The sequence below is a fragment of the Astyanax mexicanus genome, chromosome 1 (genome assembly GCF_023375975.1).
Source record: "Astyanax mexicanus isolate ESR-SI-001 chromosome 1, AstMex3_surface, whole genome shotgun sequence".
Classification (NCBI taxonomy): domain Eukaryota; kingdom Metazoa; phylum Chordata; class Actinopteri; order Characiformes; family Acestrorhamphidae; genus Astyanax; species Astyanax mexicanus.
Genome location: NC_064408.1, coordinates 113,583,252 through 113,601,505, shown reverse-complemented (window position 1 = coordinate 113,601,505; position 18,254 = coordinate 113,583,252). Strand labels below are relative to the sequence as shown.

Sequence of the window (18,254 nt, the reverse complement as noted above, 5' to 3'; positions counted from 1 at the left end):
GGCTGAGGAGCAGGCGTGTGCGTCCACTGCCAGTTTAACACACAGAGCTAAAGATGGTCAGGGGTTGGACCAGAACTGGGCATCACTGCCTATGGGGTTGCGCGGTGACTGTGGTATACCATGAAGTTGCGATAAGGTTGCTAGGCTGTTGCTATGATGTTGCTAGGTGTCTGCAAACAACCCTATAGCAACCACCTGGTATACCACTTTATAGCAGCCACCTAGCAACATCATAACTGCGACACCGTGCTTCACATCTCTATACAGGTCTGGAATGGCCACTTTATTCAAATGTTCACATGTGGGTGAAACATAACGTGGTTCCAGAACATTAATAAGACTTTGGAAGCCATCAATTTCAACAGCGCTGTATGAACATATATCCTGACATTTTATTAGATAAAACAAAAAACATAACATGCTTTATGAATTTATTTTTTATTTGCAAATAAAACACTGTAGTCGACGCCGCGGACATTGTGACTGCTCAAAGAGCAGCCCTTTCTCCAGAGAATGTGGACATTCTCATCTTCTAAAATAAAAACTTGAAAATATAAAAATAACAGATGTTTTGTCTAGCCTCAAATATGTTAATAGTTTTGGTACCTTAAGGAGCATCTTTCTCTCAGATAAAGTTAATATTATATCTTTATTAAAGAAAAAAACTTGTCATTCTCAGGGACCCAGTCTTTTTTTTCATGTTTAACTATTATGGTAGGATAGAATTCAGTTTGTTGAGGCTCTAATTGTTCTATTATTTTGTACATGACTCTTCCTGTATTTTTTTATTATTTATTATGTTATGTTGCAATTTGCTGTTTTAATAGCGCACAATGCTGCTACCAAAAAAAGCCACTAGATGTGGTGTATTACAGATCACTTGTATCACTTTGCATCACTTATATCAGGCCCACCGTTTGAAATAAGATATTGTAAATTTGATGAATCAAACCAATGACTGACCACAGACTAATCTAAAACTGGCATAGGCCTCTCTGCTGTAAAAAAAAGAAAATCGAGAATCGAATCGAATCGTGACCCTTAAATCGGAAATAAAATCGAATTGAGGATTTAGAGAATCGTGACACCCGTACTGTACTGCCGCCTGATGCTGCTAGTGCACCGGCAGGGGTTAGCTTAGCGCACCAGCCACGTTTGGTGCTCAGGAATTCAGCTAAAGGAGGATTAGCTTAACCTGTGAAACGGCTAACCCGCTAAGCTAATGGTGGATTCAGCAGGTCAGGTCTTACTTTAAATCAAGTACAGGTGAAAACAACACTGGAAAACAACTTAAAACAGTGTAAAATTTACTAGTTTGGTGAACACAGGCAACAGTGAGTGAAAATACAGAAGAAAATTACTTGCATTTTTACAGAAACTCCCCACAGTGCTGAATCCAGAGTGCTCCAGCTCCATCTTAACTGATCACCCAGTCAGAGGGCGGTGCTCGAAAAAGATGTTTCAAAGCTCGATCCGGGTTTATATAAATCAATACTGGATCATTCAAATGAAGATAGATTTAAATCGAAAAATCGGTGGTGATCTATGCTCTGGTCATTAAGGGCTAAAGTCTATAATTATAAAACTACAAAGTGTTTAATAAGCTTAGTGTAGCTAAAATAATTGATTATGGGTGTAGAAACAAGAATAGGGGTCATAATGTAATACTTAATCAGAGATCCGAGTATGTTCCTCTCTCTCTCTCTTTTAGGGAGGAGCTGTAGGCTAGACTGTGTTATTGTTATTGGCACAGTTATCTTCTGTCCAGGCTTTGGGACGCCTGTGTATCAATACGTGTTTTATTAACAGACAGGATGTTTCGTTTGTCTCTCTCTCTCTCTTTCTCTTTCTCTCGCCCCACACTCGTCCCCCCCCCCCCCCCGCCCCACCCCCACCCCTGCTGCTCGTAGTAAAAACAGTGTCAATAATTAATGATCCAATTAATAGTTTACACTGGGTTTTTATTGAGTTGTCAGAGTGATGGAGAGCCTGGAGACTGGAGCCTCAGACCGGTGTGCAGGCCTGATTCAGCAATTCAGCACTTCAGCCTCCCGCTGAGAGGGGGCGAGAGAGGCAGAGAGAGAGAGAGAGAGAGGCCCCAGAGCTAAGGTAGCGAGAGCGTTGACACTCACGCTTTTCCCCGTGCCAGAATATCGGAAGCAGCAGAGAGTGGAGAGCACAGTCTCCTAAGTTAACTAGAGCAGCTGAAGAATTAATTTCAGGGAAATAGAGAAAAACAGCACTTTTGAAGCCATTTTTTAAATAAAAGGGAATGTGCACCATTTAAAAACAGGTTGCAAAATGGATTGGTGGTGTCTGTAAATAATGGTAATTACTAAACTTACTATAAAGTTGATTTATGTAGTTATTGTAGTTTTTTTATTTAATGTATTATTTATGTATCAAGCAATTTGATAATTATTTTTATTTTTATTATTTCTATTATTATTATCTTTTTTGTAGGGTTGTGTCTAACCATATGTTAGCTCATTTATTTTTAAGTTACTTTCTTTTTTATTTTATCTAGTTTTATTTATTTTATTGTATTTTGTTTATTTCTGTTAATACATAATTTGTCTTTCTAGATAAATCTTAAAGCTGTTGTTCGTAAATTTTGAGGGCCCTCTCTGGTGAGAATGGGTAATTGCACCCAATTGCATGCTGAAGAATCATTTTAAACTGGACGGGTGTGATGCGGCCTCCTTTCAGAGCGGATGAATCCGATTCCAGGTTATGTTCAGTTAGAGAGAGAGAGAGAGAGAGAGAGAGAGAGAGGGGGGGGGGGCGCTCAGTCAGAAACTTCTCTCCTTGGTTTCTTTGGTTTTACTTTGAGTGAATGAAATACTGAGGTCTGAGTTTTCTCTTCTGAAGTCTCCACTGCTCCACCAGCCGCTTGCATTCAGTAAAACTGAGTCAGATCCTCTTTTAGCGGCTGTACTACTTGTTTTCATTTTAGAAACAAAGTAATATGGACTGCCTCTTTAATTAGTTCTTTTTACACTGACATGCCAAATGTCATGGGACAGGGAATGCTGTAATGGCACATTTGCCATCTCCAATCTCAGTTTATTGTAAATGAGGGGACCCTAAGTGTATTTCTGAGTGAAAATAGAGGTTAATTGATTGGATATGATTTGCCATGAGTCTCAAAAACAGATGTACATACTGTATATATGTCATAAATGTGTCTATGAGCTGCTAAGAGACATTATAGCTTCTTTGCTAGAGCCCATTGTACAGCATATGCTTCATCAGAGGATCCCAGAGAAGCCATTTAGGGTCCCAAAGTTGACCACCCCCTGAATACATGCTTCTACTACACTGGGGTCAAGCAGGGTCGATTTCAGGCATAAAATATTTATACCATTTTCCAGTGTGAAAAGCTGTGTTAAAAACATGCAAACGCTACATCTCATTTACTTTCACTTCTTCACTGCTGGATAAACGACAGAGCCGAGGGACCCTCGGGCACGAAATTTAATCAGAAAGCTATTTTTTTTCAGCTGCTGATTTTGTGCAATTCTTAACAGTGCTGTTTTCTTATAACAGAACAAACTCACAGGTTATCACATTCCCTTATTTAACTTCAAATTAAATTGACCATAGTTTCTCAGGGCTACCTGATATATTGCTCCTGTATCATTATCATAACACCATAACACCAGACCTAATATACTAACAAGCCAAAAATCAGGGGACAGAAAGTGGTATTGTGTCCCATGACTTTTGTCACATGTTATGTGTGCGTGGGGTTCCCTGTATAAAATGTGGATGTGACACTCGCTTATCCGTTCACATGGACAGTTCTATCCAGATTTTGCCAATCACAATCATTACTACCCACTGCACTGTCCACTGTGGGAATAGACCTATCACAATAATTACATTATCATACATAATATATACAATAAATAATTTTACTTATCGAGGAGAGTTCATTAATGTAAAACTGTATGTTTAAAACTTAGATTTAAAACGCAATATGTAATATATTTTATATATATTTGATTTTATTTATATACAATTTAGGCCTGCCTGTCATGATAATTATGTAAATAACAACTAGTACAGTATAAGTTTTAAGATGTTTGTTGACCTTGGCCAGAATATCAGCTTTGTTTAAAAACACAGCAGTTTTATTTTATTATTGTATTTATTATTATTACTATTAGGATGTCTCATAAATGTAGTATTTTAATTTGAATGTCTGAATATTCTTTAAAAAATTAAAGTTCACGACTCTATGCTTTGTTAACCTCTGTAATTGTTTTATTATATTAAATCATTATTTCATTATTTATAGGCCTGTCACAACAATTGCAATATCGATTTATCGTACAATAAATGAGCATGACCTCAATAATTTTTTATAATCGTGATATCGACTATTGTGTTTATTTGCATGTTTGTTCACATATATAACAGTGAACAGTATTTTAGCCATTCATGCTTCAATAACTGTGACTCCATACACACAGTGTGGACTAAAGTAGGTAAAGGAATAAATATATAATTCCCAAACTAATTATAATTAAAGATTAATTAGAATGTAGTTGTGTTTAAAAAGTGTAGGATTGCCTTTTTTATGCTATTCTGTTATCATTATGTCAGTGGCATTTAATAGTCTTAAAATTACAAAAATATTGTGAACGCAATACTTTTTTTTTTTTATATATTGTCCACAAAAAAAAATCATATCGTGACAGGCCTATATCATTATAATGATAAAATGGTCTTAAAATGACAATAATATTATTATCGCCATAAATTTAATGTAAATTCTGGGACAATATATATTGTACACTCAAAAATAGTTAATGTGACAGGCCTAGGATGTAATTTTAGCCTTCTTCAATGAATTTCTTGTAAGTTTTTGTATGGCCAGTGTTCAGCATCCCTCACAAGATAGCTCCTCACAGCGTATACCGTGGTCTGAACTAATGATAAGGATCAGTTGAGTTTACATACTGCCGTTTTATGACTTTTGGCATGTCAGTTTTTAATGTTTGCGTTGAAAGTTTATAGAAATGTCAGCCTGAGAGAGTGTGTGTGTGTATACAGTATGTGTGTGTGTATACAGTATGTGTGTGTGTGTGTGTGTGTATACAGTATGTGTGTGTATACAGTATGTGTGTGTGTGCTCACTGTGTGCTGTTGTATGGGTTATATGACTGTATGTGTTCTTCTGTGCTGTTTCCCTTGTACTTTTTTCCCTCACTTTTTACATTGTGCTCTCTGCTGCTGCTGCTCGCTGCTGTGTGCGTGTGTGTGTGTGTGTGGTGTGTGTGTGTGTGTGGTGTGTGTGTATGGGGAACTCACAGGAGATTTAGATGGCCACTGGTGGGACCATGCGACGTGGCATAGCAGCGATACCTCCTCTATGTCTTTGGTGAGACGTGCAGAGCCTAGTCCCACCCTACTACCTCCTCCTCACTCTCTCTCTCTCTCTCTCTCTATCAATCTCTCTCTATCAATCTCTTGTCATTTCATGGTTTCCTTTGATTTATTTTCACCTTTGCATGTCTTTTTTTCTTTCTTTCTTTTTGTGCTTTTTTTTTCTTTCTGTTCTTTATCCCACGCCTGTAGGGGACAGTCAAAGGGAAAAAAGAAAAACTATTGAGCAGGCACACATCTTATCAGAGGGCCAAAAGAAAATGGTGCGCTTTTGGGGCCACTCTATGGAAGAGGATGCCGAGTGGTGTGAGCCGCAGGTTAAAGACTCGGGCGTTGACACGTGCAGTAGCACCACGCTAAACGAGGAGCATAGCCATAGTGAGAAGGTACTGGGACCTATTCCAGCCTGCATTCTCTCTCCTTTCAGTTCATTTACTGATTTATTTTGCTCTGTTTTGCCTTTCTTTCACTTGTTTTCTCATCTGACCTTTGATTTATTTGTGTTTTTGTTTGTATTTGCAGTTTTGAATAATGAAAAAAAATGTTGATTTGCTTTCCTTTTTCTTCGTATTGAGTTGGTTAAAGTAATGGTTTGGCCAAAAGTCTTGTTTATTTGATTTCCCCCTTACTTCAAAATAGTCAACTCTGACCAGAAGGATAATATAGTTGTGATTTCTGTTTTCAGAGTTACTTTAAGTTTGAATGGACAATTCTAGCCAGACACCACCAGGCGTGATAATTACCATTCAGTTACTTAAAAAAAAAGAAAAAAAAAAAGTTATGTCAAGTCTGTTAAGGTGTCTACATTCTAAAGTGTGCGCCTCCAGTTTCCCACTGGAAGTTTTAGATCAAAGCGCAGTACTCTACTGTGCAGAAGTTTAAAACAGCTTTAACCACATTTTTTAGAACCATTTATCTCTGCAGTAAACAAAAAATATGCTAATTTCAGCACAATACACTGTATCATTAGAACAGATTCAGGTAAACACAAAAACAGTAAAAAGGAAGAAGAAGAATGTCTGGAGAACAAAGCTTGGTTCCAGATTTCTTCTTAATGACTCCAGCCAGTGTCCCAGTGGATATAGGCTGGTACTAATATGCAGCGGATTTTGACCATGCCATACATTTATTTAAAAGCAACCAGGGGCCAAAATGATTTTTTTTATCTTATTTTATTGAAGAAGAATTCAGCCACTAAAACCCAAAATATATATATAAGACCAACTGGCACTTTTGGCAGTGTGGGCAGTGTGCCAAGTCCAGCTTGAAAATTATATCAACATCTGTATAAAAGCCATGTCATCTGCTGGTGTTGATCCACTGTGTTTTATCAAGTCTAAAGTCAGTGCAGTGTTTTCCCACAAAATCTTATAGCAAAGTCAAAGTCAAAGTGTTTTTATTGTCATTTCAGCTATATACAGAGTACACAGTGAAACGAAACAACGTTCCTCCAGGGACCATGGTGCACATAAACACAGTGTAGACAGAACAATAGTGCAACAGTATAAAAGTGCAGACAGACAATACAACACCATACAGACAAAGAATAATAAATAACAAGACAGTGTGCAAATTATGCAGTGTGCAAAAAAGACCAGTGAGGTAGTAATTACCTCTATTACACAGTGTGCAATAGAGTCCAGTGAGGTAGTAGGGTTTTTGGTGCTTCCATTTTCTGGGGTAAGTGGGGTAAGAGTGTGTGCGCATGTACAGAAAACCATCAGTTCAGTCCCTGCAGTTGAGGAGTCTGATGGCTTGGGGGTAGAAGCTGTTGCAGAATCTGGTCGTGCTGGACCGGATGCTGCGGTACCTTCTTCCCGAAGGCAGGAGGGAGAACAGTTCGTGTGAGGGATGGGTGGGGTCATTCACAATGCTGGTTGCTTTGCGGATGCTGCGGGTGGTGTAAATGTCCGTGATGGAGGGGAGAGAGACGCCGATGATCCTCTCAGCTGTCCTCACAATACGCTGGAGGGTCTTGCGGTCAGAGACGGTGCAGGTCCCAAACCAGGCAGTGATGCAGCTGCTCAGGATGCTCTCAATGGTCCCTCTATAGAAGAGTGTGAGGATGGGTGGAGGGAGACGGGCCTTTCTCAGCTTCCGGAGGAAGTAGAGACGCTGCTGGGCTTTCTTGGCTGTAGAGCTGGTGTTCAGGGTCCAGGTGAGGTTATCTGCTAAGTGGACACCAAGGAACTTGGTGCTCTTAACAATCTCCACAGAGGACCCGTCGATGTTGAGTGGATAGTGGGTGTGTTGTGCTCTCCTGAAGTCAACAACCATTTCCTTTGTCTTGTCCACATTCAGGTGAAGGTTGTTGACTGTACACCAGTCTGTCAGCCGCTGCACCTCCTCTCTGTATGCTGACTCGTCGCCTTTGGTGATGAGACCCAGCACGGTTGTATCATCGGCGAACTTGATAAAGCTGTTAGAACTGTGTTTTGCAGCACAGTCATGAGTCAGCAGGGTGAACAGCAGAGGACTCAGGACACTGCCCTGGGGGGCCCCCGTGTTCAGTGTGATGGTGCTGGAGGTGCTGCCCCCGAACCGGACTGACTGGGGTCTCCCCGTCAGAAAGTCCAGGATCCAGTTGCAGAGGGGGGTGTTGAGGCCGAGCGAGCTTAGCTTCCTGATGAGGTTCTGTGGGATGATGGTGTTGAATGCTGAACTGAAGTCTATGAACAGCATTCTGATGTAAGTGTCCTTCTTCTCCAGGTGGGTGAGGGAGAGATGAAGAGTAGTGGTGATGGCATCGTCTGTGGAGCGATTGGGACGATACGCAAACTGCAGGGGGTCCAGTGAAGAGGGCAGTTGTGTCTTGATGTTCTTCATGACTAGCCTTTCGAAGCACTTCATGATGATGGGTGTAAGTGCAACGGGACGGTAGTCATTGAGGCAGGACACTGTGGACTTCTTCGGCACGGGGACAATGGTGGTGGAATTGAGGCACGTTGGGACAGTGGCGCTGCACAGGGAGATGTTGAAGATGTCCGTGAGAACATCTGTCAGCTGGTCTGCGCACTCCTTGAGCACTCTGCCGGGGATGTTGTCTGGTCCTGCAGCTTTCCGTGGGTTGACTCTGCGTAGTGTTCCTCACGTCCACTGCAGTCAGGCACAACACCTGCTCGTCCGGCTTGGGCATGGTCTTTCTCACCACGTGAGAAACGTGTTGTTTTGTGCCTCAAACCGTGCATAAAAGTTGTTCAGGGCATCAGGGAGGGAGGCATCACGTTCACAGGACGGTGGCATTGTCCTGTAGTTGGTGATTGCCTGGATGCCCTGCAACATGCGCCACGCGTCACCCGTGTCCTTGAAGTGGCTGTGGATTCTCTGGGCATGTGCGCGCTTTGCGTCTCTGATGGCTCGTGACAGGTCGGCTCTCGCTTTCCTCAGGGCCACCTTGTCACCCACTCTGAAGGCGGAGTCGCAGGTCCTCAGCAGCGCACATACCTCAGCAGTCATCCAAGGCTTCTGGTTTGGGCGTGTGGTGATGGACTTGGAGACAGTGACATTATCAATACACTTGCTGATGTAGCCAGTGACTGATGCTGCATACTCCTCCAAATCAACAGAATCGCCTTCAGTAGCAGCCTCCCTAAACATGTCCCATGCAGTGCACTCAAAACAGTCCTGAAGGGCAGAGATGGAGCCTGCCGGCCAGGTTTTCACCTGCTTCTGAACTGGTCTGGAGCGTCTGATGAGTGGTGTGTATGTTGGAGTCAGCCAAACACACATGTGGTCCGAGAAAGCGAGGTGGGGGCGGGGCTCCGCCCGATACGCGCTGGGGATGTTTGTGTAAACAAGATCCAGCGCGCTCGCTCCTCTCGTTGCAAAGTCCACATGTTGATGGAATTTAGGGAGCACTGACTTGAGATTTGCGTGGTTGAAATCTCCGGCGATAATAAACAGTCCGTCTGGGTGTTTGTTCTGCAGATCGCTGATAGTCCGATAGAGTTCACACAGAGCCTCTTTAGTATTAGCACAAATGCTAGCGCTGGGTGGGATGCAGACAGCAGCTATTAGCACGGCTGAGAACTCCCGTACTAAATAAAAAGGTCTGCACTTGATTATCAGGAACTCCACCAGCGGAGAGCAGTGTTTGGCGACAGTCACAGCGTTGTTACACCATTCCGTGTTGATGTAAACACACACGCCTCCACCGCGGGTCTTCCCGGATAGAGCCGCGCTCCTATCCGCTCTGAACGCGGTTAGCCCGGCTAGCTGAATGGCGCTGTCAGGAATGTTGTCGTTCAGCCACGATTCCACAAAAAACAAAGCACAGCAGTCTCTGAACTCACGCTGGGTAGTTCGCTGGAGTCGGATGTAGTCCAGTTTATTGTCAAGGGAACAGACGTTTGCCAGAAAGAGCGATGGTATAGCCGGCCGGCTAGGACTAGCCTTTAGCCTTGCGCGGATCCCGGCTCTCTTTCCGCGCTTCCGCTTACGCTCGCACCGCTTGCGATGGCACTTCCGCTGGGCTCCGGCGTCAGGAAACACCGCGGGCTGGCGGCCTGGGTCTCTTAGCAGGCTAAGCTCAAGTAGCGTCTGCAGAACCTCGTCCGGTAGCGTGTTGTCTGGCTGATTTCTCCACTGTAGCAGGGTCTGGCGGTGGTAGAACATGTGCACGGGTGTTCTGATGCACATATTTGCAGGAAATAAACGGAAAAAACGACAAATAGTAACACAAAAGCACCATTTAACGGACCCGGAGCGGCCGCTGCGTGTTAACGCGCTGCCATCTTGGGTGGGTAAAAAAAAAAAAAAACTTCATGCTTCCCTCTGCTGACAACATTTATGGAGATGGGGATTTCATTTTCTAGCAGGACTTGGCACACTGCCCACACTGCCAAAATTACTGTACCAACTGGTCTTATATAGTGTTCTAATTTTCTGAGACATTGATTTTTGGGTTTTCAGTGGCTGTAAGCCATAATCATCAACAATAAAATAAATAAACACTTAATAATAGATCACTCTGTGTGTTTAATACGTCTATATAATATATGAGTTTCACATTTTAAACTGAATTACTAAAACACTTGACTAGGATGAGAAAATGCATGTGACTAAAATCTTATCAGGGTACAAAGTGACCAGGTGTAAACGGGGCCTTTTTTTGAAGATAAACGTATATTTCTGACAAAAAATTGACACACTATTAAGTTTAATTTATGAACAGTGCATTGCATAGCAGGAACGATAGAAGAACCATCAAGAATCCTTTATTCTGGACTTGGATTCGTCATACAGTGTACAGAAACCTCATTCGCGATGATTTAGTTGTGAGATGAAGCCTGTTAGCACAATGCTAACTCTTCCAGGCCTTATAGCTCCAGTACCAACAAAAAATCAAGGCACTTGGTTTGATGAACTACATTTGGAGGAACTGGGGGGAGCTGTGCAAATTTGACTGAAAATCTTAAAATCTTATCAGGGTGCAAAGTGACCAGGTGTAAACGGGGCTTTTTTTTTTAAGATAAGCGTACGTTTCTGACAAAAAATTGAAACATTATTAAGTTTATTAATCAATAGTGCATTGCATAACATAAACGATAGGGGAAACCATCTAGAATCCTTTACTCTGGACTTTTGTTTGTCGTACATTTGCAATGATTTAATTGTGAAATTAAGCGTGTTAGCACAATGCTAACTTTCCTTGAGAGCTTAAAGCTCCAGTTTTTGTTTTGATGAGCTACATTTGGAGTAAGGGGGAAACTGTGTGAATTTGGCTGAATCATCACTTTCAGTTTTGGGAAAATTTAGCTTTTGTTTCGTTGTTTTTGTTTGTTTGTTTGTTTTTTGGCAGCACTTTGGCTGTAGCTGGGGTGTTGCTGAGGGAGGGGGGGGTTTCCTCTTGCTTGCTCTGTGGTGGTTGTGGGCTTGGTAGCTGCAGCTGAGTGTGGCGTAGTGTGGGTACTGAGCTAGGATGTGTGTGGCGGGAGCTTCACTCTACCTCCACTCCTCGGTGTGAATGTTCTGTCATGGCACTCAGAAGAGAATGTGGGTCCCTCTCTTGGTGCATGCCCTCCAGCCTTCTTCTCGCACTTTTCTGTTCTGTGTTGTTGCCCTGTGGTGACCATTTACCACTTACAGCAAGGCATATAGTTCTCTCATGTAGGCCCCAGACCCTCTGTGGTACGCCCTCTTTAACCTAATACCCTCCCCAAAGCCCCCCAACCTCAATCCTGACCCCCGACCCCAACCCCTAATAGTACCCCACCTCACAACACAACCGGCCGGACCACCACACGCCCCAAAAACTCCACCGACTCCAGTAGAGACACAGCAGAACACCAGAACATCTCCACACATGCACAGGGTAGCCGGGTGGGGGAGGGGAGGGGGTTGTTTTGGCACAGATGAGCTATGTTTTTCTTTTTTCCCTTTCACTGTCATATCTGTCTGAAGTTTGGTTATTATCACCTATTCTACTGTTTATGCAGGGCGGGGGGAGGGAGGGAGGGATGGAGGGATGGGTTACTGCATACTGTCCATCTTGCTCTCTGTGTTTGTGTGTCGTTTGCTTTCTCTATCGTGGGATTTGTGCTTGGTGCTGGTGGGCTGGCTGTGTTGGGAACGGACTTTTGGGTGCAGGGGTGGGGCCATGCTGGAGCTTGGGGAAGGGGCTTGCATGCTAATCACTACCACAATCATTTGATCACATAAACTCTGAACCATAACATTTTAGAAATCATTTTATACTATTTATAAAATAAAAAGTAAAAAAGTTAGCTTTTTGTCCAATCAGTACAAACAGTACAACACTGCCATCTAGTGGGCTAGGTTTAAACACAACATTAATTGAACCACTGTCAGGTTCATTGCATAGCAGAAACGTTAGAAGGAACCATCTAGAATCTCTAATTCTGGGCTTTGGTTTAATCATACAGTTTCAGAAACCTAATTTTAGATGATAAAGTTGTGAGATGAAGCGTGTGATGACTATAAATTACTGCTAATTTATACATAATACATTTAAACTCCTAGAGCTGAAGTTCCTACTGTTTCAGCGGTCTAAAGCACCAGCTGCCAATATGATCAGAAATCCCTGGTTTGAATCCTGTTTATGCAGCTTGCCATCAGCTGCCAGAGCCCTGAGAGAGCACAATTGGCCTTGCGCTCTCTCTCTGGGTGGGTAGATGGCACTCTCTCCCCACATCACTCTAAAGGGTGATGTCGATCTGCACAAGGCATCTGTGAGCTGATGTATCAGAACCGAGTCGCACTTGTCCTAACCTTCCTAGTGCTAGAAGCATCGCAGATGATTGGGGCAGTTGGGCTTTCTAAATTGGGGAGACAAAAAGGGCTATAATGTTAAAAAAAAAAACTAAAATATGTGTTATGTCTAGGACAGTTAGTTACCGTTTCTGCTATAAAAGGAAAAACAAAGCCCTAGTGACAAGAGTGAATCCTAGTGCCATTATATCCTAGTACCATTATATTTTTAAGTAACAATAGGACACATTTTGTTGTTATTGGTGTTTATTGAAATCTCAGGAAGTTGTCCAGTAGTGTTGTTTGGAAAAAGGTGCTGGCACTACAATCCGAGGATCCCTAGTTTAAATAATAATAAGTAAATAAGTATATAAAATATTTAAGTGATAGCAAAGAAGAGACCTTTTTGGTAAAGGGGACGCTAAATGGTCCTGGCCGTCTAAAAGCAGCCAGTATGATTGGGATTTCGCTGGTTCGAATCCTGTTCATGCGGCTTGCCATCAGCTGCTAGAGCCACGAGAGAGCACAATAGGTCTTGCTCTCTCTGGGTGGGTAGATGGAAAGGAGGCGGTGGCTGACTTCACATGTATCAGAGGAGGCATGTGCTAGTCTTAACCCTCCTTGTGTTGTGGCATCACTTGTGATGGAAGATATACAGCTAAGTTTGGGAGAAAATAGGAAATAAATAAATATATAAACAAAAAAGATAATGGTTATTCTATAGCATTGCACAAACGTACCTACAGTAAATGTGTCTGATTGGTCATTAATTTAAAAAACAGAGTTCATGTGATCACCTGAATGCTAATAAATGAACGCTCCTTCCCCACCCCCCACCGTAGTCTTCCTCTCTACCTGTCACTCTTATGATGTTCTTAAAGGTTCGGTTGTAACCCAGAGCTTTTTTCTGTGACTTGGACCTCGTAGCACCCTGTCACATGGCAGCCGTCCAAAGACGGAGATCGGCTGATTGGCCGAATTCTGCTCAACAAGCGCATGAAGGACGGGAGCGTGCCGCGGGACTCCGGAGCTCTCCTGGGTCTGAAGGTGAGAATCTGACGCCTGTGTTTCTCTCTGTTTGTAGGACGTTGAGGTGGACCGTCGGGATCTTTGCTGAAGTTTGTTTCAGAGAAAATCAGGCCAAGGTTTTAAGGCTTCGCCAAATGAGACAAATGACACACAAGTACTAATCACAGCCTCTACGGCTTATTAACACAGAGACAATAGGCAGAGGAACTCTGTCTTCAATAACATTAAAAATAAGAATCCTCAATGATTCTTTTGTAAAAGTCTGTACAAACCGAAACACTGCAAAGACAATTACTAGGTTTCAGATCTTGATAAAAAAAAGTCAGGCCTTAAACAAACATACAGTAACTGTCATAATACATTTCACTACAAGGTACACTACTTATCTCTATCTGACCCATTCTTATGAACTGCTTTGTTCTATATCTTTTTTATCACATTTCAGTGTAATAATAAAAAAATAGTCCAATAAATTATAATGGAATAAGTGTGATGATCCTGTCCTTAACATCGGTCCCCCCTTATACAGCCCTGGAAAAAATTAAGAAACCACTTCAGTTTCTGAATCAGTTTCTCTGATTTTGCTATTTATAGGTTTATTTTTGAGTAAAATGAACATTGTTGTTTTATTCTATAAACTACAAACAACATTTCTCCCAAATTCCAAATAAAAATATTGTCATTTAGAGCATTTATTTGCAGAAAATGAGAAATGGCTGAAACAACAAAAAAAGATACAGAGCTTTCAGACCTCAAATAATGTAAAAAAAGCAAGTTTATATTTATAAAGTTTTAAGAGTTCAGCATCTTGGCATGTTCTCCTCCACCAGTCTTACACACTGCTTTTGGATAACTTTATGCCTTTACTCCTGGTGCAGAAATTCAAGCAGTTCAGTTTGGTTTGATGGCTTGTGATCATCCATCTTCCTCTTGATTATATTCCAGAGATATTTAATTTGGTAAAATCAAAGAAACTCATCATTTTTAAGTGGCCTCTTAAGCTGTATGATGTAACTAGGCCTATAATAATATAAATGAAGTGATATTATATTCCACTTGTGCTTGTTTTATTAAGACCCAGCTCTTAGCTAAATAAGCAGACAGGTCATTATTAAGTGTATGAGAGAATAGGAACCATCTCTGTCACTCTACTGTCTGCATGTGTGTGTGTGTGTTTAGTGTGAAAGAGCTGAATGGCTATTAAGTGAGTGCAGAGATGGACTAGCTGTTACTGATCGAGTGAACTTCCTGAATGGCTGTTCTTGTGGCCAAATGCTCTCATATATCCTCTCCCCTCTCCTTCTGGCAGTAGCAGCGGCTTGCTGGTCACATACAGGCCACCCGTATACACGTCACACACACACACAGACACACACACACACACATGCTTGGATACGAGTGAGATTCCCCGCGGCTCTGTGCCTCGTGTTACGTAAAGCCATTTTCATCCAGGAGGCGTCTCTGTAATCTTCTTTTGTGCGTTTGCATCGGGCTGCCATTAGCGTGGATTTGATTTGTATGATGCTCTGAGGAGGCGATCGGGTTTGAACGGGGTGTACAGTACAGATAGTACACACCTCCGGCTCTTTCTCCATCAGTCAGCTCTTTCAGCACCGCGGACAGCTCCTCGGCACACGCAACACACAGCATCAATCACAAGAGCAGGAACGAACGCCTTTATTATTCATCTAGAGAGCTGTGCTCAATACATTACATAGTGTAAAACTGAGGGGTTAATGTATACATATACAGTACTACAGTCAAAAGTTTGCAAGTTGAAATGAATAAATTTGAATTAATAAAGTGCCCATCCATATAGGTAGTTTTGTTCATTTGACTAGCTAAGGTCAGCTAACCCTAGCTGAAGCTCAGTGCTTACCTGTTCAGGAGAAAATCAGTAGCTCAGGCTACGTCTTGTAGTCCTTCTGGGTTCTAAGCCAGAAGACATCAAGACTAAAAAGAAATGATATGCAGTTATGAAGTAAGGAGTTCTAGAGGTGCTGAGGTCTTAATTAACTGCTTTTTCTTCACTCTGCTTCACTCCAACCTGTCCTAAACCACCTGGGTTGGGTTTTTATATCAGGTGTCTGTGGAGGCCAAACTACCTTGTTTTGTCTACTACCATAACTGCATATGTGATCCTTTTTAAGTCTTTTTTTAAGTCTTTAATATTATTCTACAAAATAATAAATGATACTGTCACATAGGAGAAATGAGAGGACAGACATAACATGGGTAATCGCCAAAAACAAATAAACAAGACAAAGCAAACTAAACTACAAAGACAAGACTGCAGATAACGAGACTAGATATATAAAACACAACTGAGAAAACAAGAAATTGAAGAACTAAAAACACACAAACCTGACAAGGGGCACACAAATCATACAAAATTACGACACGGAATACTGAAACAAAGGGGCTAATATACACTATGAGGGTGAGGAACCCCTGGGACTGGTAACAAGGGGGCGGGGTAAAAAACAAGACATGTGGGAACACTACAGATTAAGGCAGGGCTAAGGCAGCAACACGACAATAACAAAACAGGGCCATGTGCTAGTGGAGCACATAGGAAGAAAAAAAAAGACAGGAAAACAGAGGACAGCAGCAGGTGTAAGGTGTGACAGATACAAGTCAAGAACAAATATTAATAAAAACGTATGTCCAAACTTTTGACTGGTTCTGTACATTTAAACATCTGGGGATGACAGATTCCCAAATGTAATGTTTTTCTATGTTTCCCTTAAATATTTGCAATAAAACAGCACAGCTAAGAAATGCATCTTCTGCCTCTTGTTGTGTCTAGCTGCTGGAAATTTTTGTTCTCATTTGTAACTGGCTGATTGGTAAAACTGTGATGTATTATCACAATAGACGCATTACCACATTAACATATGTGTGATAATCAGTGTTATATTTAAATAATTAATCATATTAAACAACTCTTAAATGATATACAACAAAGCAATACAATACATATAGTACATTTAATACAAATAAATTATTAGCATGAACATTTTTGCTTAAAACCTAAGCTAAAATATGCTTTTCTTTGTTTTAACAAAATAAAATGTGAGCAATAAATTTCTGATGTTTCAGAAAGCAAAGTGTTTTTTTTTTAATAATTGAAAAATTCAAACAATTCAGAAACTTCAATGCACACAGTACAAATTAAGTAATGAAATAATTTTTAATTACAATTATTTGGGTATTAGTTGAAGTTATACAGTTTTACAGTACTACAGTCAAAAGTTTGTAAGTTCATATAAGCATGTTGAAATGAATAAATTTGAATAATTTAAGTGCCCATCCCTATAGGTAGTTTTGTTCAGTTGACAAGCTAAGGTCAGCTAACCCTAGCTGAAGCTCAGTGCTTACCTGTTCAGGAGAAAATGAGCAGCTTAGGCTTCGTCTTGTAGTCCTTCTGGGTACTAAGCCAGAAGACATCAAAACTAAGAAGAAATGCATATGCAGTTATGAAGTAAGCAAACAAGTGTCACACAGGCCAAAATATGCTTTATACTTAAGATTCTTCCAAGTAGCACCTTTTGCTTTGATGCCAATTTTGCCCACTCTTAGCTTCTTAGATTCTCTCAGTCAGTTTCTTCCTGAGGTAGTGTTCAGTGTTATATTCAGTGTTATATTTAAATAATTAATTATGTTAAACAACTCTTAAATAATATGTATATACATATTATAATTGTATATAACAAAGCAATACAATAAAGCAATACATTTAATACAAATAAATAATTAGCATGAACATTTTAGCTTAAAACCTAAGCTAAAATATGCTTTTCTTTGTTTCAACAAAATAAAATGTGAGGAATAAATTTCTGTGTAGTGTTTTTTTTTTTTTTTTTTAATAATTCAAACAATTCAGAAACCACAATCAATACTAATGAATGTAAGTAGTAATTAAGTAGTGAAATACATTTTAATTACACTTATTTGGCTATTATTTGAAGTTTCAGGATGTTAAGCAATACTTAAACAATAAAATGCTGTTATTTTTATTTATCCTGATTTGGTGAGCATACAGTGCAGCTCAATGCAGCAGTAAAACACAACACATCTGTATACAGAACACTTACTGAAACATTGCAGTCAGTGTTGGAAGAGTTTCTTTGCTGAATGCTGTAGTTTCACATCTCTAGAGCAGCGCTTCTCAAACCGAAACCCTGAGGCTCCCATTGTCCTGTGCATTTATTGCTTTCTCTGCTCTAAACGCTCCTGACTCAACCTGTCAGTTAATTAGCTAATATGTCAGAGGTGTAGGGGGCGTGTTAAAGCAGAGAAAGCATTAAAATGTGCGGAGCAGGGTGGATAAAAGTAAATAATTTAAAATGAATTAAGAATTGCAGTTAGGGCATCGAGTGGTCCGGTAAAGTGCTAAAGTGTTGCCACTATGATCGGGAGATCGCTGGTTCAAATCCCAGTCATGCAGCTTTCCTTCAGCTGCCAGAGCCCTGAGAGAGCACACTTGGCCTTGCTCTCTCTGGGTGGGTAGATGGTGCTCTTTCCTTGTGCTGATCGACATCACCCGTTGTGATGAGTGATGAGGGGAAAGAGCGCCATCTACCCACCAAAAGAGAACAAGTCAGTTGAGCTCTCTCAGG

General features: G+C 41.1%; 1 protein-coding gene across 26 annotated transcripts in view; it reads left to right on the top strand.

Moving 5' to 3' along the window:
• Window positions 1–18,254, top strand: part of rims2a (regulating synaptic membrane exocytosis 2a) — a 314,788-nt gene that overhangs the window by 130,130 nt on the left and 166,404 nt on the right. For 22 of the 26 annotated variants that reach the window (XM_049467467.1, XM_022668728.2, XM_049467487.1 and 19 more), the window contains 2 exons: window positions 5,587–5,780; window positions 13,531–13,650. In XM_049467467.1, the coding sequence (XP_049323424.1) occupies window positions 5,587–5,780; window positions 13,531–13,650 (314 nt within the window). Of the gene's footprint in view, window positions 1–5,321; window positions 5,390–5,586; window positions 5,781–13,530; window positions 13,651–18,254 lie in introns of all 26 variants that reach the window. The other 4 variants (XM_049467506.1, XM_049467519.1, XM_049467511.1 and 1 more) reach the window with 1 other exon arrangement.